At 56.2% G+C, this 26,302-nt stretch overlaps 1 protein-coding gene across 1 annotated transcript in view; it reads right to left on the bottom strand.

Annotated features, from left to right (window-relative positions):
• Elmsan1 (ELM2 and Myb/SANT-like domain containing 1) overlaps positions 1-26,302 on the bottom strand; it is a gene marked incomplete in the record, with an annotated part of 62,775 nt that overhangs the window by 3,052 nt on the left and 33,421 nt on the right. The window contains 12 exon segments of the mRNA XM_013507123.1: positions 1-129; positions 346-548; positions 1,791-2,003; positions 3,120-3,269; positions 5,255-5,343; positions 5,980-6,055; positions 6,513-6,616; positions 6,724-6,866; positions 7,308-7,374; positions 9,170-9,515; positions 16,130-16,429; positions 17,443-19,110. Coding sequence (XP_013362577.1) covers positions 1-129; positions 346-548; positions 1,791-2,003; positions 3,120-3,269; positions 5,255-5,343; positions 5,980-6,055; positions 6,513-6,616; positions 6,724-6,866; positions 7,308-7,374; positions 9,170-9,515; positions 16,130-16,429; positions 17,443-18,876 — 3,254 coding nt within the window.

Raw genomic sequence — 26,302 nt, 5'->3', positions numbered from 1 at the left:
TCCTCGCGGGGGTGCAGCGCCGCCGCCTCGCGGGCCTCCTTCTCCTTCTGCCGCAGCGCCGCCGCCTTCTTCTCCTGCTCCGCGTGGCTCTTCATGTGCGCGCTGCGGCTCTTCACCTTGTAGAAGACCCTGCGGTGGGCGGGGGGCGTGAGCGGCGCGCCCTGGGTGTGGGGCGCGCCTGGCCCTAAAGCTTTGCTCCCTGTCTCCACCTCCACCCGGAGCCCGCACGACCTCGTCTACAGCGGCCCCTGATGACGTCACTGCCCTGGCAACCGGCCGAGCCAATCAGAGGGCAGGCCGAGCGCTCCAGGGCGCCGCCTCCCACCCCCCGCGCGGACACCTCACCTGCCGCATTTTTTACACGGGAAAGTGTTCTCCTGGTTCTGGGTTTTATTAAACGCCTCCGGTTTTTTCTTCTTCTCTGAGAAAGGCAGTGCCCTTCGCGACTTCCCCGGCCCCTCCCGTGGCTTCTCCGAGGCCTGGGCCCCCGCTGACTCGGACTCGGGGGCGTTGGGCTCGTGGCTCCGCAGGATGAGGATGTCGTTGGCCTGGAGGAAATCGACAGGGAGAGTCGAGTGCCTGGGGGGGCCGGGGCCCCAGAATGCCGGACCTCGGGGAATGTGGGGCCCTGAAAGGCCGCACACTCCCGCCACATGGCCACCTGGCGTCCACGGAAGCCCTCCCACATGCCCACTTCATCTCGGATCCGCTCTAGCCCCACTGTTCAAGCCATCAAGAAAATCAGCTTTGTGCGATGTGACAGGTGCCACGGCCACAGAGGATGGCGGGAAGACCCTGCGCTAGGGGAACTCGGGGCCTAGTGAAGGGTCAGGTGCAGCCGCGCGGGTCGCTCGCTGCGCACGCAGCATGGCAAACACTGGACAGAGGAAGAGCAGAGGGAGAGCGCAGGCGCCAGAGCGGAGAGGACAGGGGAGACAGCCGCGCCGGGCCTCCGCTGGGGGCCCAGATGGCCGCCACAATGTGTCCTGGGGGGACCCTTACAGGAAAGTGTTCACAAAGTCTGCAGGACGCAACAGTGCAGGCACAGAGCACAGAGCCTCTGCTGCAGGCTGCCAAGCTCAGAAAGGAGCAAACAGCTGTGCTCAGCTTACAACATCCTGCAAGCTGTCCGAACTCCCGCCCTTCCCGCTCCTCGGGAGCTCTCTCCAGGCCAAGGGCACCTCTGACCGGAAGTCTTACTTCTTGGCCCCTTACATGGTAGACAGAGCACTGCATCGGGAGTCCAAGGACCTGGGGTGTGACCTCAGGCAAGTCACTTGGCACCAAGTGTCCCACCTGGGCACAGTGCCGGTCACCGTGAGGAACTGAGATCATGCAAGTGGGAGCACTGTGCGGGGAACGTGTGTGAGGGGCCCTGACTGCTCCTGCCAGGGTCTCAGCCCCGCTTCAGACACTGTCAGGCAGAGACGGCCCTCACGGGCTGACCGAGGGCTGAACTGTGGCTCCTGAATGCCTCCTCAGGCTCCCACACACCCACGGGGGTTCACAAAGCCCTTTTCCTCCAAATCTCAGCACCAGAAGCTGCACAGTGCAGAAATAAATAGCAGGCTGGCACCAAGCCGTGCATTAACTGTGCTACCTCCAGCCTCAGTTTCCTCATCTGTAAAACGTGGCTAATAACGGTGCCTACCCTGTCGTCAGGCGCATTAAGCAAGTTAACAGCAGAGTATTCACTGCACTGTGTGCTGCTGTGGTCGGGAGGGCTGCCACCACGCTCCTGCCTGCCCGCCCTCCCTGGGCTCAGGGAGCGGAGGTGGAGACTCACTTACCGCCTCATTGGCCTGGAGGGTCTGCGTGGCTTTCACAGCAGCTGCCCGCCTGCTGCGCTCTCGCCCCTCTTCCTGCTCCCCCTTCTCCTGGGTTTCTGGGACCTCTTCCTCCCCCTCCTTCCTGGGCTCCTTCTCCTCACTCTTGGGCTCCAGCCTCTCTTCACTTGGGGACTCTCTTCTGGGAAGAGGCATCCTTGGGAACTTCTGGGAAGTCTATGGGGGATAAGAACAAGCTCAGCCACACTGAAATAGTGCACTGACTCTGACCCAGACCGGGCTCTTGAGCCCCGACTTGTCCCGCTGGCCTGGTTCAGGTTGCAGCCTTTCCCTGGCTAGTCTCCCTGGGAACAAAAGACAGTCTTAAGACCTGGGAGTCCTCAGGGTGAGGGCTGCGGGAACATGCCAGTACCCACAAGCCCCCTGACCTAGACCTGGAGGACACATCCTCAGGCAGAGTGGTCTCGGGAGCTGGGCAGGCACCTTGCGCTCCGATTCCAAATCATCTCTGTAATACTTCCTGTATCTCCTCTCCCTTTCCACCTGCAAAATGGGGAGCAAACTCCCCCCATCTAGAGCAGCATGTTGCCCATGAGATGGTATTTTAGACAGATACATGGATGTAGAATTAAATGACATTCCCCTTTCAATTCTCTTTCAATCCTGGTTAGGTCAAGTACAAAGTCTCAGGTTGGTATTAATACGTCCTTTATGCTTCTGTAGACCTGATAATTTCTTTAACAAAGAAAGATCAGGCCTCAGTCTCAGAACCCTGGCAGGTAATACAACATCTAACTAGAATTTGGTAAGTGATTGGTTTTCGTATATATTTATTTTTACCAGTTCCTTCTATTTACAGGAAACAATACTGGTTTTCTATTCATGATTGTGATATAGAGCGTCTCTTCTATTTGAGTAAAAGTGGGCCAACATCAAGGAAAATATTAAGTAATAGCGCAAGTGGCGTGTGGACATAAAAATAGTAACGCTGACGCATGGGAGGGTGCAGACAGAGCAGAAATCACAAAGGTGAGGCAAGAATGACTGGCTTGGGCAACAGTGCTAGAGGTCTGCTGAGGAGATGGCCGTAGATGGTGGTCTGAATCCTGTGGGGGAAATTCTCCAATGTTCTGAACCCATATCATGCTTACCTACTGTGACCCCAGCTGTCCACTACAGCAGGAAGCTCGAAGGTCTAGGGCTGGGGACATGAGTTCTGTGGGCTCTGGGGATCGTGCTTCCCTCTGCCTGCCTTCTGCGGACTCCTGAAGAGCTCGGCCCTGCCCCAGACCCTGCCAGGCGCTAGGCAGTTGGGGCTAGAGAAAGAATCACCTTAATATCCACTTCAACCTCTTCTTGGGCTGACTTCTCATCGCTTGTGTCCACGTCCCCAAAGGTAAGAGTCCCATTGCGACCAATTTTCACTTGTTTCTTGTAGGTGTAGTAGAATTCCACACACTGGGCCACGGTCTTGGTCTGGATCTGGTTTGAAGCCAAAACTGAGGTTAGAGTCTGCTGGTTTGGCTCGCCTGCCTGGAGAGCATCCAGCCGTTCTCCTTCCTATGTGTTCCCTTTCACCTTTGGGCCAAAATCTAAACAAAGTAAACCCAGGAAATGTAATCACTTCTGCAGTGCCTACTCTGCCACAAACCTCTGACCAATGAAATTAACCGACGCTTCAGGACTACTGCCAAGAAAGAAAGAAACGCAAGCCACAACCCTGGGGGCCCCAAGGAGATGTGACTGACCTGCAGTGCATACCAGGGAGTCTCACTGTATCTGTTTAAATTTCTTGGAACTTGTTTATGATACCGTGGTTGTATTGAAAAATAACTCTTGTTTTTAGGAAATATGCACTGAAATCTGCTGAGTCACAAGATACTCTGTAACTTTTCCTGATTAGCTAAAATGGAGAAAGGAAAACAGTCCTGTGTTTATGTACCTGTTTTGATGTGGACAGAGAAGCAAAGGGGCCGATACTAATAATAAATCTAAGTGAAGGGTCAACCGGCATTTCTTGTAGTGCTCTTTCCATTTTTCTCAAAAGTTTGAAACTTTTCCAGTGAAAAAGTTAAAGGGAAAAGTCTGGGCATCAACCACAGTCAAAACCAGCGCCAAGCTGGCAAAAGAGATGTGCTTCAGGAATCCGGGCGCAGGGCCACCCCTCTCCAGGGGGCGGTGCCCGACAAGCGAGGTAGAGGATTGTCACACCATGCTAGCTCAGGCAGGACTCAGTGAAAACTTGTAAGAAAGCCCTGGGAAATCCGAAGAGGGGGCAGAAGACCCAAGTCTTGTTCCTAACCCTGCCACAAATGGCTGTGTGGCCTCATGCAAGTCACCCACCTTTCCAGTATCAGTTTTGCTTGTGCAAATATAATGGGATGAGGCAGTTCAGGGACTTCTCAGCCTGAAATTTTAAGCTGTCCCATTTCATAAATCTGTTTGGCCGCTGGGTTTTGTCTCTGGACTGCCTCCCACCCAAGGGTTCCCTTATACTCCCTGCCCTCCCCCGGGCTCCCAGGCTGCTCTCCCTGCTGGGCAAGGAGCTCCTGTCCAGGAGCCCAGGGGCCCTGGGGTCCTCTGTGGGAGGGGCAAACAGACATACTTCATCTCACGGGAATGGCCCAGTCTTACACTTGTCAATCAGACCACTATGCTTTTCCTGACAGTTCTCTTGGATTGTTCATTTGACCACTGATCTGCTCCTTACATGAGGCACCAGGGGCACCTCAGTGAATTACACAGCAAGTACTTTCCTGTGAAATCACCTGATCTGGGGACAGTGTTACTAAAATACAACCAACAACTGTCCTCCTCGCCAAACCCTCATGGGGGAATTTGTCAGCATCCCGTCGAGTCTCCGGGGCCAATCCTGACACCATCTACCACCTAGCGTGGCGCCCTTTTCCCTTGGTGAGCCACACAGCGCACGCCTCCCATGGCCCAGACTTCGTGAGATGGAGCTGGAAGAAGCACAAAGCACTGTCCTCTACCAGCAGAGTACAGGAGCTGAGCAGACCATCCGGGGAACCTAGGCTCGTCAGCTGGGGACTAGAGGGAGGCCCTGGCTCAGCAGGACGCAGGCAGAGGTCACCCAGGGCAGCAACACAGGCACTTGCCGGCTGACGGAGTGACCACCCTTCCACGATCCCCAGGGGAATGGCTCACCTCTTCTCAAAGCCCTCCCTCCCATCCTATCATCCTCCTGTTTTAAGTGTAATACATACCGGGCCCCAGAACACGTTCACATCACCCAAAGCAGAAGGGGCTCAAAACCAGCCAGGGAAAAGGCCAGATCTTTCCTCTTCTAGTAATGCTTAGAAAGCTGTCTCCAAGGCCACTTGAGGACAGTGATCTGACTACTTTTAGGAGGGCGTGGTCAGCAGCTGCAGGTGCCCACAGACAGGAGTCCCAAAGTCACATGTGCAGCTCCCGGCCCTCACCTGCCCAGAAACAGCCCGACTTACCAGCTTCTGCACCAGGAAGAAATCTTTCTTGTAGATGGCAATGCCTTTGTTGAACAGCTTCCTTTCCGCCATCTTCCACTGGTCGGAGCCTGAGGGGCAGAGGGAGCCGGGGCATGAGGCGGGGAGGCCCAGGAGCACTGTGGGCGATTCTGACCAGCCAAGCGTGAGGCCACCCCCACGCGCTCCCTGCAGCACTCAGAGCTGACTCCACACCCTGTCCCTCGGGGCCTCCCTCTCCTTGCGTGTGAAATGGGAGCTAGAATCCAGACCCACCTCACAGGTGTGCCGAGGACAAAATGACAGTGAAGGTGAAGCCCTTGGTACTCTCCGGTATGGACAAAATGTGGCAGTAACAGGGATCAGTAACAGTGGCTTCTAGAATTATGTGATTTGGCCAAAGTCCCTCTTAACGTCCAGAATGGGACGTGTGCTCCGGGGACCAGGTACGTTCCGGGTACCTGAGGCCAATCTGGATGGTATCCAGCTGGGTTTCTGGTCTCACACCATGACCGAGGCTTTTTTGCCTCGATAGGATCCCACCTGCCCACTTCTTTCACCCCTTCCCTCTAGGGAACGGCAAGTCCCTTCAAGAGCCACTCCCGCCCTGGTACCAGATCCCCCATGGCTCTGCCTTCACCCAGGGCTGTGGCTCGGCACCAAGCAGGGCCCTTGCTGCTAGAGACCCCGGGAGCCTCGGGGCACATACGCACCCCCGCCAGGCCCACCTGTGTAGTGATAAGTTGCTAGTGGGTGGTTGAGGGGCCGCACGGGTGGCTTCAGTAGCAGCTTATTCAGAGTTTCCTGGAGGAAGAGGAGAGAAGACAGGGCCGTGGCCGAGGTCAGTGTGGACTGAGCGTGCGAGGCCCAGTCCAGGGCAGAGGGCCTCCTGAGGTCTCAGCGCAGGGTGGGCGCTTCTCTTGCTGCCTGAACTGCTGAGGGACCAGAGGTCTGGGAGGACGGTAGAGGCCCGGCAGGTGGGGCAGCTCAGGAACCGGGGGCTCCTAAGGGAAACGCAGCCCCCAGGCAGGCTGCACGAACAGAGAAGGCCCTCGTTAACAGTCCTGTCTCCCAGGGGGACCCCACTGACCCAGCATCAGGGAAGGCGTGCACAGGAGGACCCTGTATACCAAAATGTAGTTTGGAGCCAGAGTTCCACTGGGCCGAGCTGCTAAACCCCCGCCTCGGTCAGACCCTCCTACACACCTCAGACATGCCAGCTTCCCGGGGGACCTTCCCCAAACCAACAAGACTCTCTTACCAGGATGTCTCCCCTGGACTCGTGCAGACAGTGCAGGGCCAGCTCTTGGTTAGTTCCAGCGCCCGGGAAGATGCTGGAGCAGGCAGCTGTCAGCAGGTCCTCCACTGGATTCACAGGCACACAGGGAGCAGGAGAAGAAACCACGCTCAGCGCCCGTCCGCCCCGTGCGCCCGCCGGCCCGCCTGGCCGCCTCACTCCCAGGCCCGCTCACCTTGCCTCTGCTTCTCCCGGCTGCTCTCCAGGTGCTCCCAGGGCTGCCACACCAGGTCGGCCTTGTGGGGGTCTGCAGCCGCCAGGGCGCGGTCCCGCATCGAGGGGATTTCCGCTTGGAACCGGGTACCCACGTTGATGCGTCTGTAGCAGTGGGAAGTACAAGGGGCGAAGGCCACCCTCACTTCATGGGACGGTTACCTGACCCTCTCTCAGGGGTGGGGCTACGAGGGGCAACTGGCAGGAGCTGGGTGCAGGGAAGGGCTTCTGGGAGACTGAGAGCAGCCAGGCCCCTGATGCAATCAGAAAGGCAAGGCCAGGGCTGGCAGGGGAGCTGCTCTGCATGGGCAGACGGGGAGTCTCCTGGGCCCCAGCCAGCTCTCCTCGGAGAGAAATTCAAGCAGAGCCGCGCCTCTCCTTTCCCTACAACTTCCACACGGACACAGGGAGGGCAGCGGAGCCCAGGGTGCACCGCGGATGTGCAGAGGCCTCACAGTACCCTGCTCTCGGTCCCCGAGCCCACCTGCATGCACGGGGCCCCCCCGGCCACCCTCACACTGCAGGCCCCAGTCAGGCTGCACTTACGGCTCGATGCTCACAGGGGTGGCGTCTCCCATCACAGAGAGGACCGGCGGGGTGACCTCAGCGCTGTCTGTGGGGCAAAGAAGAGGTTGGTAAGTAGAACCTCCCTCCTTTCAGCAAAGCACCCCACCCCTGGGCAGCTGGAAGCCATGCGGGAGTTGCAGCTGTGACACTGAGATCGCTCAGAACTCAAGAACTCGAGTCCCAGCTCTACAACCTGCTGACGGCTCAGGCCTTCAACTAAATATCTGGGGGCCTCAGTTTTCACACCTGCAAAAAGGGACTACTCTGTCTCCTTAACACGGAGGTGGAATAAAATAAAGCACAGAGCTGGGCACTCAGTAAAACATGAGCTAGGCTGGGCGTGGCAGCGCATGGCTGTAATCCCAGCACTGGGGAGGCTGAGGCAGGAGGATATCCATGAGTTTAAGGTCTTTCTTGACTACAAAGTCAGCTCAAGGCCTGCCTAAACTACACAGTGAGACCCTGTCTCAAAAACAAACAAACAAACAAAAAACTCATCAGCCGGTATCATTAGCACTGCTGGTAACACCGACCTCCAGGGCTCACTTCCTGCTCCAGAAGCTCCCACACTACAGACGTCAAACTGTGGTTTTCTAGCAAAGAGGCAGAAACTTGGGACACACTAAGAAAGGGACTTATCGCTCTCTTCTTTCTTCCTCTCTGGATTTTCTACCTTAGTTTCTTCCAAGCTGATTTTCTGATAGGCCCCACAAGAGCAAGCTACTTCCTTAACAAAAAAAAAAAAAACAAAAAAACAAACATACACACACACACAAAATCCACCTTTGCCACCAGCCGTCTGCAACGTGGGATAAACACCCGAAAACCCGCTCACGGAGCTCCCCCTCCGTCTCCACCTCCCCGGCCCCGGCCGGGACCCCATCCTCACAGACCTGACGGCGGCCCCGCTCTCCCCGCCCAGCCCCACCTTGGGAGCCTGGAGGGCCCTGCCCGCCCCTCCCCCTCCACAGCCGCCTCGCTCCAGCCCCACCCTGCCAGCCCTCTGCAGGCCCGGGGCTCGGTCACCTTCACCCACACCGCCTCTGCTTTTCGCTCTCCGGCCTTTGGGTCAACTCCCTGAGGACCCCGCACTGCGCTTTCTCCAGAACAGATCACGGTGCCCCACACACTGCTGGGGGCCCAGGTCAAGGCTGCGCCCCCAGGAGCTCGGGAAGGACTGGTGGCCGCACTGCCCGCTTCCTGGCTGCCAGCCTGCCCTCCCTGTCCGCGGTGACTCCCTGCGCAGCCCAGTCAGGGGCGAAGCTTCCCGGGCGACCATAAAGGGGTCAGCAGTCAGCAGTCCGCGCAGGGCAGGCCTTTGCCCACCTCAGACAGCAGGGGGCACCCGAGAGCCGCGCCACGGTGCGTCCCGCCGCTGAGCCCCGAGGGCGGCCCGCTCCTCCGCGACCTTCCGCCCGCTGGGGGCAGGACTGTCCCGCCCCGGCCCCGGGGGAGACGCTCCTCGGTGAACGGCCGCATGCCAGAGGCCCAGGAGACCAGACCCGTACGAACACCCGGCAAGGGCCTGGCCGCAGGACACCGCCGATCAGCCGAACAGCGGCGGCTGCAGCATCAGCCAGGGCCCTGATCCCCTCCGACCCTCCGATCGCTGGGGAAACTGAGGCCCGGGAGCTCAGGTCCTCGCGCAGGCGGTGCGACCGCAGACGGCAGAGCAGGGACCTGAACGTCAGGCCGCTCCGTGCCGGGACGACCTCCTCTTCCCAGGAGGCGCAGGGTCCCCTCTCCCGGGCAGGGCCTCCCGCCCCACTCCGGCAACCGCGAGCGAGGCCGCCCTGCGCAGCCCCGGCCGCACACCCGGCCGACGAGGAGGGGTCACTCACTCGAGCGGAGCAGCGTGCGATGGGCGCTCTTTGGCGTGACGGGAGGAGGGGCCGGGATGCTGCTGGTGGATATGATGGCGTTGAAGTAGAGGCCGGAGCCTTCCCGCACCGGGCTAAGGATGGGCGGCGGCGTGTAGGGCGGCAGCTCGAAGCTGCGCTCCGAGGGGTGGTCAGCCAGGCGCACGGGCGAGCGCAGGTGGCTTTGGTAGGGCGTGATGTTGGAGTACACGGCGGGGGCGATGAAAGTGCCCGCCTTGGTGGGGATGATCAGGGGCTCGGGCCGAGGCCGCTGCTTTGGTTTGCGCACGGAGGGCTCCCCCTCCAACTTGACGGTCAGGTCCTCGGCCTGGAGAAGGAAACAGAGCAGGGCGGGCTCAGCCCCCGAGGCTCAGGGAGCCCGAAGTCCTGACCGCAGCCCGCCGGGCTCACGCGTGGGGCTGCCTGCCTGCCCGCCCACCGCACGCACCCAGCCGGGCCTGAAAGGAGGGCAGGCCCAAAAGCCCCTCCACTGTCTCCTCTCCGGCAGAGCTCAGCGCATCTTTTCTAGGAAGGGTGGGAGAGTAAATGTTTAGGCTCTGTGGCTCGCGGGAGGTCCTGCTCTATCTTTTTTCCCTTTTCCCTCTGAAAAACCCCGCAAAAATGCAGAAACTATGCAGAGCTCTGGGTTTGGCCCCCGGGCCACAGTCCCTCGCACCGTTGCACAATGCAGCAGGGCAGGAGGACCCAGCGAGGGGTGGTGCTGGATGGCTTGGGTTTGGATCTATCACCACTTCAAATTACAGAATTTCTGTGTGCATCTCAAGAAAAAAAAAGAAAAAAGCTAGGGCTTGAACCCAGGGCCTCACGCTGATCTACATCCCTAGCCTGCTCTTCTTTTTATTTTGAGACAGGATCTAAGTTGCTTAAATTGCCTAGTTTGGGTTCAGACTCGTGATCCTCCTGCCTCAGCCCCCAGAGTACTGGGATTAGAGGTGGGTGCCACCTCACCCAGCCCCACGCATCTTCACTTTTACCAGGAAACTAGTCCGTGCCTACGTAATGCAGGAGCTACACAGACTAAGTGAAATAATAGATGGAAATCAATGAGAATACTACCTAGCACATAGTAATTACTCAGTAAATACTGCTGCTAGCACTACCGAAACCCCAGTCTCTGGGTTAGATGGACGCCTCTCCTGTGGGCCAAGACCCAAGCTGGGGAACGGATCGCAGAGTGGAACAGGAGAAGGAAGCTCTGAGCACGCAGACTTTTGCTCTCTGAATGTTAGATCTGCAGCGAGCCGCCCGGCCCACTCACACTGTCAGAAGTTAGCCCTCCGGCCTCGTGCTTCTCCCTGAGTGGAGCACGGTACGACTGTGAGGGAACGGAGCCCTCTCCTGCTCCATCCTTATGGTCTCAAAAGGGCAGAGAACAGAGCCCTCGGGGGTGAGCGACACCCACAGCCGCTCCGGCTACAGAGTACAGCAGGTGAGGCTGGCCATGGTGCCCGCTTGGGCCTGGGAGCAACGTCAGACCCCGCTACCCTCTGATGCTCCAGCCCCCAAAACACCTCCCGCAGAAGGCCTGGCCAGGACCTTTACCCCTGTGTGCCCTCTTTCACAGATTAGGACGGAAGGAGAAGGTTCATTCTTCTGCCTGTAGAAGAGCAATGATGATTACACAAGAAAGAAAAAGACAGGAGAGCTAAAGCAGCCCCCCAGCTTTCTCGCCAAGAAACTCCATAAAAACTTAGCCAGCTGTAACTGGTTGTAGTTTTATAATGAAGGATTTAAATTCCTCTGAATATCTGACAAATTCTTTGTGTGATAATGGTAATGAGATTACGTTAAAAAGGAAAAGAAACAAAGAGACCATATGTATGTATCTTATCTTACTCAGATAAAAACTGAAGTGTTTATGAATGGAATGATACAGTGTTTGGGTTGTGCCTCAGAATAATCCAGGAGTGCAGAATAGGCACAGATGAAACAAGACGGGTTGCATCTTGATATGACAGTTGGTGACAGTGAAACACTCACTCATTTTATAAATGTCTGGAAATGGCTATGATACAAAGAAAAATAACTGAACGAAGAACAACTAAATGTCCCCCAAAAGCCTAGTAAAAACCCTCACAGACAGGGACTCAGGAGATGCAAATTCCAGAGCTAGCTCGTCCGCTACCTTACTACAGGACTCTAGGTCAGCGCTCAGGCTTGCAAAGGACGTTGTTTTTGTCTTCAGCACTGCCACTCTCAGGGGAAACTGCCCAGCCTCCGGCCTCTACACCACAAGCTTTTCCCAAGATCCCAGAGAGGAGATCACCTTGGGTTAATTATCTCACAATAAGGGAGCTCCTCCTCCTGTTACAGAGGCAAGGCACGCAGGCCAACTCTTCATCTGAGAACCAGAAAATCTGAACTCAATGTAAAAGCACATCCCTGAAGGTAGCAAAGAGCAAACGGCCTGGCCAGGAGAAGGGGGCGGGGGTGAAGCAGGCAGCTCAGATGAGCCCATCACTGGGGCTGCCTTCTCCCTAGAAGTGGGCGCCATTACTAGAAGAGGTGATCAAGAGGCTGAGGAACTGAGCAGAACTTTGAACAAATTCAAGGGCCAACACAATAAAGACTGGAGTTTGGGGCTCACCAAGGAAAAAGTCTGGTGAACACCCCGGCTTCAGACCAGGACTTCAAAGGGCTTACACTTCAGAATTGAGGTGCATGGGAGCAGTCTAGTTCTCACGTGGAATAAGGCCCAGATTCAAGTCATCCCATTTCTGTCTTTGATTAAGTAAAAGTGATTCAGGATTGCTGGTGCCCTTTGGTACCCATCAGAAGTGAAGATAAAATCTCTAGAGAAAATATTATCTAGAGCCTTTAATTTCCTTAATGCTTAAAAAAAATTCACACTTTGGGTAAATTGGTGGGACACACTTTTGTGTTTCGGGGTTGTGGTTGTGTGTGTGTGTGTGTGTACATGCACACACACGCATGCACCTTCCAGGTCAGTGTAGAACCTGCTCACGATGCCACGGGTTCTGACCTGGGAAATATGACAAATAAGGACAGAGCTCCTCTAGAAGATGAGCTATTACAGAAGGCTTGAAAACGTTATCCAAGGTGGGGAGATGATAAATGAACAATACTGGTTTTTTTGTTTTGTTTTTTGGTACCGGAAATCGAACTCAGGACTTTGCACTTGCCAGGCAGGAGCTTGTGCCACTGAGCAAAACCCCCGGCTAAAAGAATAATACTAGATGAAGGAAGATATATCTATATTTTCTAGAAAAGTACTGAATTAACTTTTGCAGGGCATCCAGTATTAGGATCACAGGGAAAGAGGCGGCATTAAGTGGAGCTTTGCTGGGGGCTGGTGCAGGGCGCTTGGGAACCAGTGCACACCTCGTCCCAACCTCGCTGTGGGGACAGAAGCAATCAGAGATGGGGAGAAGGCCTTGTGGAACCAAAGTCACACAGCCCAGCAATTCAATCATTTTTCATATGCAACACCTGATGTCATGGCTTGAGGTGGTCTTTTCCCACCTGCTGGTGGTTTAGTCCTTGGTGTGGCTGTGGTAAAGTGATCGGGCCTTTAAGAGACAGGGCCTAGTCCAAGGTGATTATGGCATGGGGGCACTGACCTTGGGAGAGATTAACGCTGGTCTCCGAGGAAGTCAGTTCTCACAAGAACAAGTTGTTACAGAAGAGCAAGCCCGGCCTTGGGATCCCTCTCACTTCCTCTCTTGCTACGTGACAGCTCTCTCTCTTGCACATGTTCCAGCCATGATGCTATCTGCCATGTTGTGATGCAGCCTAAGGGACCCTCACCGAGGCTGAACAGAGGGACTACCCAACCTGAGACTTTCAGTCTGAGCAACTGGGAGCTAAAGAAGCATCCAGCTTCAGGTACTGTATTACAGTGACAGGAAATGGGTGGATATACTTGACTTTCAATAAAAAATAACGACTTACAAGAAAACAAGATGTGACTTAATTGTTTTGTTTTTGTTTATTTTGTTTTTGGTTTTCTTTCGGTACCAAGAATCGAACTCACGACTTGCGCTTACCAGGCAGGCGCTTTGCTGCTGAGCTAAATACCCAGCCCCAAGATGTGACTAAAACTGAAGAACAGGTAACTAAAACAGACTGATGTCAATGGTGTCATTTGAAATAAACATTCAGGAGAATAAGAATTTACGCAGTGAAATAAAAGGCAAGGTTGAGAATTTCATGAAAGAACTAGAAACTCTGAAAATGAACCAAATAGAAATCTGGGAATTAAAAAGGTAAAATAACTGAAAATAGGAACTCAATGAAGTTTTAACAACATAGTAAACATAGCTGAAGAGATAACCAGTGAACTGAAAGATCAGACTGATAAAACAGAAAATACAGGAAACTGTGCCAGATGTAAAGGGGATATGGGATAAAGGCCTAATAAACATAACACGGAGTTTCACAGGAAAGAAGAAATGGAAAAGAAATTTTCAAGGCACACTAGAAACTCTTAAGGAAAAAAAAAAAAAAAAACTCTAAAAAACATATATAGGGACAACAGCAAAACTGCTAAAAATCAAAGGCTCTTTTTTTACCAAGCAAGCAAAATACACCCAAATCTTGAAAGCAACAACATAAAAAGCCATCTTACATTTAAACAACACTATAGCTTTCAATAATTTTTTAACACTGCAAGAACAATAAAAGCCTGAGACAATAGAATGACGTCCTTTTTTTTCTTTGCTTTCTGAGACAGGGTCTTCCTATGCAGTTCAGGCTAGCGTTGAGCTCACTTTGTGGCCTAGAACTCACAACAATCCTCCTGCCTCAGCCTCCCCAGTGCTGGGATTACAGGCATGTGCCACCACGCCCGGCTAGAATGACATCTTTCAAGTGCCAAAAAGAAAATAACTACAAATGTAGAATTCACCACTTAGCAGTTACCCCTCAAAAATGATCAAATGAAAACACTTTCAAATAACCAAAGATGAATAAGAGCCGTTACTCACAGATTCAAACCAGAAACACTAATGGATGCCCTTCAAAGCAGCATAGAAATGGTCCAAGCTAAGAGAAGAAATGAACAACAACAAAAATGGTAGGGTAAATCTAAATTAAATAACATCCAAATAACACAAAAATGTCATCATGTCCTGTTGATGTTAAGTGAAAATGCTTGGCAATAATTCTACAAGTCGGGGCTGGGGATTTAGCTCAGTGGCACAGCGCCTGCCTGGCAAGCGCAAGGTCGTGAGTTTGATTCCTGGTACTGGAAAAAAACAAAAGCAGAACAAAACAAAACAAAAAAATTCTACAAGTCAGTGTAGCTCAGTGGAACATAAAATTGAGCCTTGTAAGAACCCTGTATATCCAGGAAGAGGTAAAAATTCTAGCTTACATTAGATTTCAATAAGTCAAGGATGCACTTTCAATCTCTAGCAGCCTTCTCAACCAGGGAAGTAAGCCCAAGTCATAAGGCCTTCACTGTGTATAGGTCCACTTGTATCTTACACATCTCAGATGGTACCTAGCCACACAGCATCCTTCAGAGAGTTCAGAAAATAGTCACTCAAATCCCTTTCCACCAGGTTGGGTTCTTCTGCAGATATCTAGGTTAGAGACAGCTACAGTGATCACTACAGAGAAATACTTAAGTACACATCTAATAAATTAACAAGTGAGAAATGGAATATCGGGGGAGGGAGGGGAAAAGGGGCACAGCACAGGACAGGCAGGAGGGGATGGACAGAAAGGTAATTACACGGCAGATCTCAGCCCAGGTGTATCAGTAACAGAGCAGTGGGATCTTTAAAAGTAAAACTCATAGAAGCAGAAAGTAGAATGGAGATCACCAAGGCCTGGAGCTTGCAGTAGAGGCTGGGAAGCTGCTGGTCCGAGGAAATGTAATTTTAGTTAGGAGGAATAAGTTCAGTTAGTGTACAACACGGGAATTTTCATTAATGACAGTGTATTGTATACTCAGAAACTGCTAAGGGCAATTCTGAAATGTTCTCAACACACTAAGTATACAGAGCACACGCCTGTAATCTCAGCACTCTCAGAGGTTCAGGCAGGAGAACCAAAAGTTCAAACCCAACCCAGACAGCTTAGCAAAACCCTGTCTCAAACTTTAAAAAAAAAAAAAAATTTTAAGGGCTGTCGCTCAAGCAAAGGCCCTAAAATCCTAATATTGGCAGGGGGCGGAGAGTATCTGAGGTCATGAATATGTTAATTAGCTTGATTTCGCCATTCGCAGTATATAACCTGTATCAAAATATCATCCTGTATGTCATACACACAATTTTATTAGTAAATAAATAGAAAAGTGTAAACTGTACTGATGTTCTAATTAGAAGACAAAAGTTGTTACACTCTAACAACTTGGGTTGTTAAACCCCAATTGTATACCACTTTGAAAATATTCCTTAAGTGAAGAACACAGAAAAAAATGAAAGTAAAAGGATGGAAAAAGATACACCAGGCAGACACTAAGCAAAAGAAAGTTAAGTATCAGACAAAGTAGACTTTAAAGGTCACAGAGGATTAAAGATAAAAAAGAAAGCTTCCATAACAATACAGCATCTAGCCCAGTTCTAAATGAGAACCTATCTAATATTACTGCCACAAAACAATGATATGAGTAAAAGAAAAAAATCGGTGAACCCTCAATCCTGGTGGGAGATTTTAAGGTACACATCCCAGTAGCATCCCCGTAGCATAGGGCCTTGGACCACTAGAAACCAGTCAAAATTTGCTGACCCCAAACAAAAGAGATTCACACATGCTACGCTTTCCCAGATGGGCTCAATTTCAAGTACAAACGTGATTCATCCTCCATCCAGAAGTTTGGTTTAGAAAATAAAAATATTATCGCCACAGGTTCCCTGGAACCCTCTGACACTGCCTTGTCCTCCTGCTTCCCAGGGGGTCCTGGGCCGGGGGAGCACATATGCCCTGGAGGGGTTCGGAAAAGGAGCCTCTCACCTGAGCAGGCGCGTCTGTTCCCGGGATCCGGGTGGACCGCCTGCGGGTGACGATAACTGATGCCTTGTGCTCAGTGGGGTGCTGTTCCAGGTCCCTCCCGTCTTCATCAACACCTCCAACCTGGGCCACCTCGGTTGGGTCCACGGCCCGAACAGGCACCGACACTGGGATGATGAGGGGGACCAGCGCAGGGTCTTCTCGTGCCCGCTTGGCCGCCAAGGATGGCTCAGAAAACTCCACCCCGCACTTGGTAGTTGAGGTCAGCACGCTTTTCCGCTTCTCCTCAGAACAGTTGGCATCCTGGAGAAAAAGGGGTTTGAGGGGAAGAGAGAGATCTGAAAGATAAGTCCTGATTTGCTGGACTATTTAATCCAGGGACTCAAACATCCACAGCAGATCCCACTCTTGTCAACCTGGCCTGTCCTGGACCACCTCTCCTGGAGCTGGGGGTCCCCAGAAACCCATCTCAGGCCACAGGAGGCTCCCGAACATTTCACTCGGTCTGCATAGTGCGGGGCGTGTTAAATATTTTTTTTTAATCTCTGCAAAACAAAGTTAGCAAGGAAGCCGTGGCAAGGCAAAGGGTCATTTTTGCACAGCTTTCTCCGTCGGTACCCGGAAGGAGTGGAGCCTGGCTGTCCTTAAACACAGGACAAACTCCGCGTCCCCTCACGTATCAGCCTGGCCCTGAAGGCATCGGCAGGGGGACTTGTGGCGGGAGAAAGGCCAACGGCGGCTCTGGGGTCAGACTCAAGGCGTCCGCTGCAGCGGCGCGACCCTGGGAAAACCCACTCGGGGCTTCTCATCAGAAGACAGGAACAAAAGCCAGAGCCCTCTTTGCTGGGTTTGATGATAAATTATTTGCGCTCCGGTATAAAAAACTCCAAGCACAACACAGTGCACTTGGCTATTTATTCTTCCTTCCTATCGCTATTAAATTCCTTAAACACAAACTTTATTGCAGTGTAACTTACATACAATAAACAGATCTATTTTAAATTACACTCCGATAACTTTGACAAATGCGATCACTGTGTAACCACCACCACCGCATCTTGCCTTGCAGCATACCGATCTGGAAATGGCCCTTTGTCCCCCACTCAATCCTCCGGTCCCCACACTGCTCTGCCTGCCAGCTCTGTGAGTATAAACCTCGGCTTGCCCTCAGGTACAGAGGCCCTGTGTAGGGTTTCTCTGCGTGTAGAGGTCCCCAACTTCCCTTCAGTGAACTGAACACACTGCCGTCGTGCGCCTAGTGGCACGGCTCCCTTTGCCCCAGCCCCTGCCAGTCTGGCCCCCAACGCTCATCTCACCTTTGTGCTCTGCAGCGAGGCCAGCTCCACCGCCTTCTGAGCCAGGGTCAGCAAATTGGCCTCCTGGGATGCCCGGCGCCTCCGTCTTGTGCTCTGGATCACGCCCCCTCGTAGCACCTGCCCACAGTCCCCTGTGCCTCCTGCCCTCAGGCCCTCCTCCGTACCCATGGCGGGAGCCTCCCGTTCCCGACCGTTGGGTGCCAGTCTCTCCCCGTCGGACAGCAGCTGGGACTCTCGCAGTTCCATTGGGAATCCCAGGGCTTCCGGATGGGGCTGCCCTAGGGAGCCGGGAGGCGGGTGCTGCAGGGGCCAATGATGAAGGAACAGATTGCCCGCGGGCTCCTGCCCAGGTTGGGCGCCAACCCCATCCAGGGCGGTGGGAGGCAGGATCCCCTCCTTGGAGAGGCGGCGGGAACGGCGGGGAAAGGCGATCTGGGGCTGAGGTAGCACAGGCTGCGGGGCCGCCTCCTGCAGGAGGGCCTTGCGCAGTTCTGGGTTCATGTCTGGGTTGTGAGGGAAGGGGTAAGGGGCCATGCTGTGGTGCGTCAGGTGGGCCTGCCCCAGGGGCCCTGCTGGCGGCAGGCCAAAGTCCTGGGGCTGCTGGGAGGGCGGCTGCTGCATGGGGTAGAAGTTGTCGAAGAGCTGCATCTGGGGCAGGGCGGCCTGCTGCTGCTGCTGCTGCTGCTGCTGCTGCTTCTGTGGGGGGAAGGCAGCAGCAGGGTTGGGGGGCGGCGGGCCCTGCCGGAAGACCTGCCGGTTCACCTGGTGGCCGAATGCCAGCTGGAAGGGCTGCAGGGGCAGTGTCTGGTTTGGGGGTTTCTTGGCTGCGTGGAAAGAGTTCAGGGGCACCTGAGGCTGCCCCCCCTCCAGCTGCACTTTCTGTGGCATCATGGGCCGCACTGCATTTCCGTAGCGGTCCAGCTGCGCGGCCCCAGCTTTGTCCCGCTTCAGCGCCTCGGGGTGGTTATAGTAGGCAGAGGCCCCCACACCGGGATGAGGGCTCCCCTTGGGTCCCCCGTACAGGGACAGGCGGTTCCATGTGGAATGAGGCGGCGGCTGGCCAGGCTGCTGCTGCCAGCCGCTGTCACTGACGCCCCCACCTGCTCCACGGTCCGGGCCCCGTCCTGGAGCCATCACGGAGTTGGGCCACTTCACCGAGCCCACTTGCTGGGACAGCATGGCTGCTGGGGTCCGCTCCGACCCATACACGACAGAGTTCAGCAGGGCCAGGCTGCTGGGAGGCGGCAGCTCCGCGGGCTGCGCGGTGGAGGCGGCCCCCGCCGGACCCTCGAGCCCTCCATACTGCTCCTCCTTCGCGCGGAGGGGCTGCGGGGGCGCCTGCAGGGGCGGCTGCTCTTTGGGAGCTGGCTCCTGCTCCACGAAGAGGCAGCGTTTGCGCTTGCTCTGAGCCTTGGGCTGGGCCTGGAGGTTCATGGTGCGGCCAGCTGAGCCCCAGCAGCGACAGCTGATTCACCAGCTGCCCATTCCCTGGGAAGAGCTCCTGCTGGAAGCCTGGTCCCGGCACCAGAGAGGACACGGCGGGGGCAGAGGAAGACGCTGGGCAGCGGAGTCGGCCACGGGAGAGACCTGCTCTTCCTCCCTCCTCCAGCACGGCTCTCGGGCGCAGCTACTCCTCCCAGGGCATGATGCTCCACGGGGTCCTGGAGGCTGCAGAGGGGAGAGCAGTGACAGCGTCAGCTACAGACCCCTGGCGTCCACACCCCAGCGCCCCGTGGTTTCGCAGTAGCACTGGTGACAGAGGAGCCGGGACCCACAGGGGAGCTGCTAGGAAGGCAGCAGACTCCGTAGCGTCTCTGAGGTCCTCCGTCACTCCGTCCCACCCCTTCCTGGTTAGGCTCCAGAAGGGCTGCGTTTGGTTGTGTAATCTGTGCACTGCACCAGGGCACACAGGGAGGGGGCAGGGGGCTGACATCCCGCCGAAGGCCCTGAGGGAAAAGGCTGCACCGGCCCTCTCCTCCTCTTAACCCCGGCCCCAGCTCACTGGGTGGTCAGGCTGGGTCCTCCTTGCACATCTGTCTATGTCACAGCTTCCCACCAGAGCCAGACTGCGCCTCCTGAGATTCCCAGCACACCCGGGACACAGGAAGTGGGAAGGACAGAGTGCATTCCCAGCACGGCCGCCCCTCCCGCACAGCCCTGCCAGGCCTTCTAAGAGTGCAGAGCCCAGAGCCAGGCTCACAGCGGCCTGGAGGTGAGGCCCCGCCCCTGGGGAGAGCTGGTGGGTGGGGCTCTGGCTACCAGTCTTTCTCAACTAGCACAGAACCTGTTTTGCAGCCCTGGCTGGCTAGAGGCCCAATTTAGCCCAGTATCAGGTCGGCAGCTGCGGGTGCCCCCACCCCAAATGCTAGAGACCCTGGCACGGTAGGCAAATAGTCTACGTTGGATATGAGGGGTGCGGGTTGTTAGAACTTAAGTCTAGAAGGTTTCTCCATGAGGTCGTGAGGACAGCGCTCACCGTTTTTTGTTTGATAACTTGATGGGGTGGGGGCATGCTAGGGATGGAACCCAGGGCCTGAAAACAGCTAATCACATGCTCCACCAAGACACACCCCAGCTCCCTCTAACTTGATATTTTTTTAAAAGGGTAGCTCTACTGATCCAGCTACAGAACAGAATCTGGGTCTCTATTTTATAATTGACACAACTGCTTGCACGTATTTTTTCTTTTCTTCAGAAAGACTTATTCTTTCTTCAGAAAGATTTTTTGTTTGTCTCAGTTTGACTTTTTTTTTTTTTTTTTTTTTTTTGGTGGTACCAAGAATTGATCTCTTGACCTCACGCTTGCCAGGCAGACACTGCACCACTGAGCTATATCCCCGGCCTGAGTTTTGTTTCTGTTTTTTCTTTCCGCCCTGGGAAGGTGGTAAGGGTGGGAGAGTGGGTCACTTGGGAGTGCCAAAGGAACACTCTGGTCCTGGGTCACTAGGACTGGGAGGGGACAGGTGGACCGTCAGCTCAGGTTGCTGTGGAGAATAAATCTGCAGGTCCAGGTGACCTTAGTCCCTGAATGCTCCAGGTCATCGTTAGCAGGAAACCAGCAGAGGGCAGGAGCTAAGCGGGTACAAGGCCCGTCTGCACCAATGCTGCCCTGCCCCTGGGCCGGCGCTATCACTCCTCTGCACGTTTCCGCAGCTCCCGCCCTGTTCCCAGGCTGCCAGGCCGCCAGCCTCCCGGCGTGACTCACGGGAGGCCCCTCCTCGTCTTTCACTTTCACCCAGCACCCAGAAGGAGAGTAACTTCCTCCTCCATTTCCTTCCTCGGCTCCGGCCCGAAGGTGTGAGAGACCCTCCTGGTGTGCAGTCCCTGTCTTTCACTTATGGAATTTTCCAAGAGGGAGGGAGAGGAGACCAGCAGAACATTCAGCAGGAGGGGGATTTGAGGAAGAAGTGAGAGCTAGGGGCCGGAGAAACAACCTTGAACAAACTCCTTCTCTTGCTTTTAAATTCTCTTTCCCTGACAGCCAACTCAACTCTTAAGCCGGCCCCACACTGAAAGCGTCTCTGTGAGGCCACAGGGTGGGACGGCTGGCTCTGCCTCTCTGCAGGAGGCTCCAGCCCAGCGAGCTGGAAGGACAGCGTGCATCTGCAGAAGCAAGGCGCGAAGGCATGGCCGGGAGCCCAGGGGGCCCACGCGCCTCCAGGGGCTCGCCGCAAGCTCTGGGGCGCTCACGTGCTCCACGCCTCCCCCGTCACAGCCCTGTCGCCTTGTGAGCCCCAGCACAGGACTGGGCCTGAAGCGAGGGGTGGCCACGTGGGGCAGGCCCACGTCGGGGAGGCCCATGTGGCAGGCTGGCCTGGGCGTACAGGCCACGAATGCTTCAGGGAGGGGCACTGGTAGGGGAGTGGACACTCAGTGCCTGGTACAGCGTTTGGGGGAGACCTGCGCAGGGAGGTGAGTGGGGCTCCAGGGTTGCGCTGCTCCCGCTTGGGAAAGGGGCTGGAAGCCAGGTGCAGGCCCAGAGGGGCGGGGCTCCGCAGCGGGCCTGCCACTCACAGCCCTGCAGTCAAGAGGGCCATCACCCAGGACACCACAGTAGGTTTCTGCAACTCAGAGCAAATCGGGGGCCTGGCTTAGGGGAGGCTGGATCAACCCAACAGCTTCCTGCGGCAGGGGCCTCCTGGCACCGCCACTTAGGAGCTCAGAGAATCAGGGACAGAGATACTGGCCTGGGTCCCCCGAGAAGAAAGGTCACCATCTGAGGGGTGAGAAGAGTGGAAGATGCCTGGGACCCCGGGCAGGGAGGGCAGGACCACCGAGGCCGAGGGCCCTGAGCAGCGGCAGCAGTAATAACAGCGCGCCTGTGCCCGGGGGTCCTCAGTGCTTTGCATTCTTTTTCATTCCCAGGACCACTTCCTAAGGCAAGCATTGCTCTTTTACCTCCACTTTGTAGAGGGGCTGAGCAACCCGCCCTGGTCATACATACTCAGGTCTCAGAGCTAGCACTTAAAGGCAGGTATGTCCCTCCCCAGGACCAAACTCTGACTCCTCAACCCACAAGCACCACGACGACCCCAGCTCTGCCGTGCACACCTTTCCACAGCTCACCGCCCAAACACAGCGGGGACGCTCCCCTGCCCGGAAGCAGGGGCTGGGCCACACTCCAGAGGGGCCAGAGGCCTGTGAGGTCCAGCTGCAGAGCGCCGGAGACAACACCCCCCACACTCCCCGGGCCTGGGTTGTCCCACCCCTGCAACCCTGCCCCTGTTCTGGTTGCTGCTGGTGGGGCCCTCCAGCTGTGGAGCCCACTGTACCTCCCAGCCTGCAACTTGGGGACAGCACTCAGCCACTTCCTCCACCACTTCCTCCACGTCTCCTGCCCTCCCCCACTCCTCCGTCCCTCAGGTGGAAGTCAGCGGGGCCTTCCTCACAGCAAGGAACAGCAAGGAAGCCACCTTCTCCGGAGGCTGCCGGCCTATGACCCCGCCAAGCTCGAGGGGCGGTGAAGGGGAAACAGGAGAAACCCCCACAGGCAGCGGGCCCCTGGGACCTCCTGCAGGGCCTCTGACAACGGATGCAAGCGCTGGATGCAAGCGCTCGGTAAAAGGAAACCCACAGCACCGCGGCCCCACTCCTGCAGCCGTCTTGCTCCTGGGACTGACTGTCACGCTCTCTCCTCAGCTTTCCTTTCTCCAGGCTTCTCCGCTGCAACCAGCCCTCGCCCAGCGCCACGGGTCGGGCTGCAAGCGGGAGAGAGACCCTATCGGCGGATCAGGACCTGTGAGGCTTCCAAGAAAACATGTAGTGAGAAGCACTTTCTCTACAGAAGACAGTAGTGTGGGCCAAGGACAGGCAGCAGCCCTGACCCCAAAAGCAGCTTCTGCAGACACAGGAGGAGAAGGTGCTGGAAGGCCTGAGGTACTCTGTGCTCCGGCCACCTCGCTCCGCAAGGACGGCGGCTCCAACACATCCAGGTCCCCAAGTTCCATCAGCAACCCAGCTGCATGCCCATCGCTGGCCCACCCAGGAGAGCTCACCACAGACAGGAGGCCGGACTGTGGCTGCTGAGGGGGAGGCCACTGGCCAGCCACCAGGGACATTCATGTGTTCATGAAGAAGGTCACACAGGCCAGGGAGGATAGGATGCGCACAGCTCGACCCCAGTGGTCACGGCGCTCAGCGCTGACCTGAGGGTGAGGGCTGACTGCAGAACACCCGGCTCTTGGAGACCTACGCTCCAAGCTCTGCTCTTAAACCTGGGCCACCCAAGGGCTACCAACTTAACACTAGGAAGCAGGGGAGCCGAAGCCCATGCATCGCCCCCGAAGGACAACAGACCCCATAAACGCCCCACCTCACTCACAAGTCCCTGCAGACTCTGGCTCAGGACACCTCTCCCAGCGTGCCCCACGTGTGCTGTGCGGTCGGGGCCTGAGACACGCTGTTCCTGCTTTGCTTCTAGTCTCCCAGCGAGATGGATCACGGCCTGCGAGACCTCCCCATCCTTCCGGTCTCAGACACTGCCTCCTCTGGCAAGCTCCCCTGACCCCGAGGCTGAGATAGGAACTGCACAGTGAGGTCATCACACCACCTGCCCGAACCCCCACATGCTCAGCACAGGGTCCCCGGTGCCTGCTTCCTCACCCCAGCAGAAGGTGCAGAGTGTGCAGACTTTGACACTTCACCTGCAGGTGCTGCAAGAATGCTCCTGCAAGACGGCAACCAAGGTGAGCTAGAGCAAGCCCGGGCAGAGACGCTGCTCACAGCCAGGTGTCCAGCCTGGGCCCCTGCCTGGTCCTGAGGCTAATCTCCCTCCCTCCCGCCCAGAAGCACAGCAGAGCTCTCCAGGAGGCTGAGATGACATGAAAAGGCCTAGCCTCACGACCGCACCCCACTTCAGAGCCCAAGCCCTTTCCAACAGCGGTGAATACACGTCTTTCCCCAGTGGCTGGCCCCTGAGCCACCGTACCCAGACCACCTCTAGAAGTACCAGCGTCCCACCCCTGCCAGACCATGACCAAGAACAGAGCCTGGGGGTCTCTTTACCTCATGCCCTGACATGGCTGGGCTGGGACTCAAGACACCAAGGCGGGGGTATGCCTATAATCCCAGCTACTCAGGAGGCTGAGGCAGGAGGATGGCAAGTTTGAGGCCAGCCTGGGCAACCTATCGACACCAGGTCTCAAAATTTGAAAAAGAAGAAACAGAAGTCTGGGGATGTAGCTAAGTGGTAGAGAACTTGCCTAGGGAAGGAGGGAAGGAAGAAGTGAGGAAGGGAGGGAAGGGGGGAAGAAGGAACCAAGGACCCAGGTCTGGCTAGGATACCAGGGGGATGTGACAAGGGGCCCGGTAGGAGCCAGCTGCCCTCCTGGTCCTCACATTCTGCAGGGCTCGCTCGCGGACATCTGGGGCCCTGGCTCCAGTCCGACAGGGTCTGGAACTGGCACCTCCAGCCAGCCAGAGTGGCCCAGCCCTAGATAAATCTTCCTTCTGAATACCGAGTAGCCGTCGGAGTGCCACCCCGCCACAGCTGGGAGTTCACACACAGGCCAAAGGATCCCATTTCTCCACACCACTGCACACACAAGCCCTGCTCAAGGGACCTGCAGACCAGTGAGAAGGCTCCCACGGCAAAAGGTGTGGACCCGCTTCTCACAAGCACCACTGCCCCTAGGAACAAAGAGGAGGCAGCAGGCCTCTGCCCATTCCCAATCCACAGAGCCCCGGGATCACCCCTTCCCTGGACTAAGCTCAGCTCTGAGGTGCAGAGCCCAGGCTGGGAGGCTGGGGAGACAGGATTTCCGGGGTCTCGGCCATCAAGCTGCCTAGGCTCCGAAGCCTGGCCAGGGTTCAAGCTGGCTGTAGCCTGAGCTCTGATAGTAAACACGCCAACACTGAGGTGCTTTCAAAGAGGTACGCGTGAGAGGGGATTCCTCTGCCTCAGGAGCCCCTCGGGGCTCCATCCGGGTTTTCACTTTTATGTAACTTAATTTTATTTGCTGTGCTGAGAGCGGAACCAAAGGCCTCGTCCACGTGAGGCAAGCACTCCACACCGAAGCTACACCCCAGCCAAAGGCAACCACCTGTACCGTCCCTCCCCCCAGCTGCCCTACAAATGCCCACAGAACGTCCGGGGAGGCCGGGAGAACAAGGCTCCTTTCACACAAGGGAGGTGGAGCCAAGAGAAACGCTCCAGGACCAAGCTGCAGGCCGAGCTCCCGACTACACGCTGCAGCCTGGGCTGGGCCACCACGGAGCCCAGGAGCCCAGGAGCCCCTCCCCACAGGACTCGGGCTCAGCAGGACACAGGCTGTCGGCTCTCTCTGCCGAGAGTCCTGCAACCGTGTCCTCGCGTGACTGAGCCTCTGGCGAAGCCCTGGTTTGTCCCCTCACAATGCCCTTAATGCCCAGCGGGGCTCATGCTGCCAGGCGCTGCCCCGGCTCCTCCTTCCCCTTCTGGAAAGACCTGGCTAGGACAGGGCTCTCTGGAGCCCATGCCTGAGTGCCCCTGTGCCAACCTTGGCTCCGGATCAAGAAACAGAGCTGGTCACCAGGGCCTCCACGAACACAGCCCCGCCCAGCCAGCTCCCCAGCCACAGCCACCATCACACCCGCAGCTCTGCCTCGCCCCCGTGCCCTCTGCGAGTGTCTGAGGCATGTGGCTGCGAGCAAGCTCTGGGGAGGCACGGCACAGCCTCTACCCTCGGAGAGAGAGAGTCAGAAACACATGTTAACTACAACGCCGGTGCCGAGAGATAAACACGGGGCAGGGGCTAGAGATAAAACACGAGGAGGGAGGCCCCTGCAAAGCCCCCTGACTTTGTGCCTCCCTGGAGCTGTTCCCCGCACCTGCAAGCCATGCCGTCCCTCGAACTATCCACATTCCTGCAAGGCCCGCCACCGCCGGGCAGCCCTCGGGCACACAGCTCTCACCCCTTCTAAATCTTCAGTCTGTCCCACCACCATCCGAGAAGGCTTCTCCAACGCCCCTGCGTTTCCGCCCGAGGCACGCAGCCCCGCGGGGAGGACAGCGGCCGGTGTGCAGGGAACAGGCGGTCTGCTTCGGGAGCAGCCACTCACTGGTTCCTGACTGGGGAACTCACAGGGCAGGGGTAGGGCAGGAGCACCACAGGAACCAAAGAAACACTTCTGTAACAAGTAATTGCCACCCGAGACGGGGGCCACTGGCACCACCGTGTGCCCAAGGTAGGTGAGTCCTGCTCACTTGTGTAACCACAACCAGTGCTCCCCACCCAGAGACGAGCACCGGCTGCCTCTGAAAAGCAAGCCGTCTGGACCACAGCGCGCAAGTGCAAACCAGAACTTGAATGCGGGGGCTGGGGGTTTAGCTCAGCGGCAAAAGCGCCTGCCTGGCAAGCGCAAGGTCGTGAGTTCGGTTCCC

The sequence above is a fragment of the Chinchilla lanigera genome, unplaced genomic scaffold, assembly GCF_000276665.1.
Source record: "Chinchilla lanigera isolate Chin_1 unplaced genomic scaffold, ChiLan1.0 scaffold00122, whole genome shotgun sequence".
Classification (NCBI taxonomy): domain Eukaryota; kingdom Metazoa; phylum Chordata; class Mammalia; order Rodentia; family Chinchillidae; genus Chinchilla; species Chinchilla lanigera.
Note: the sequence above shows the minus strand (reverse complement) of the source record. Positions and strands in the feature narration are given on the sequence as shown.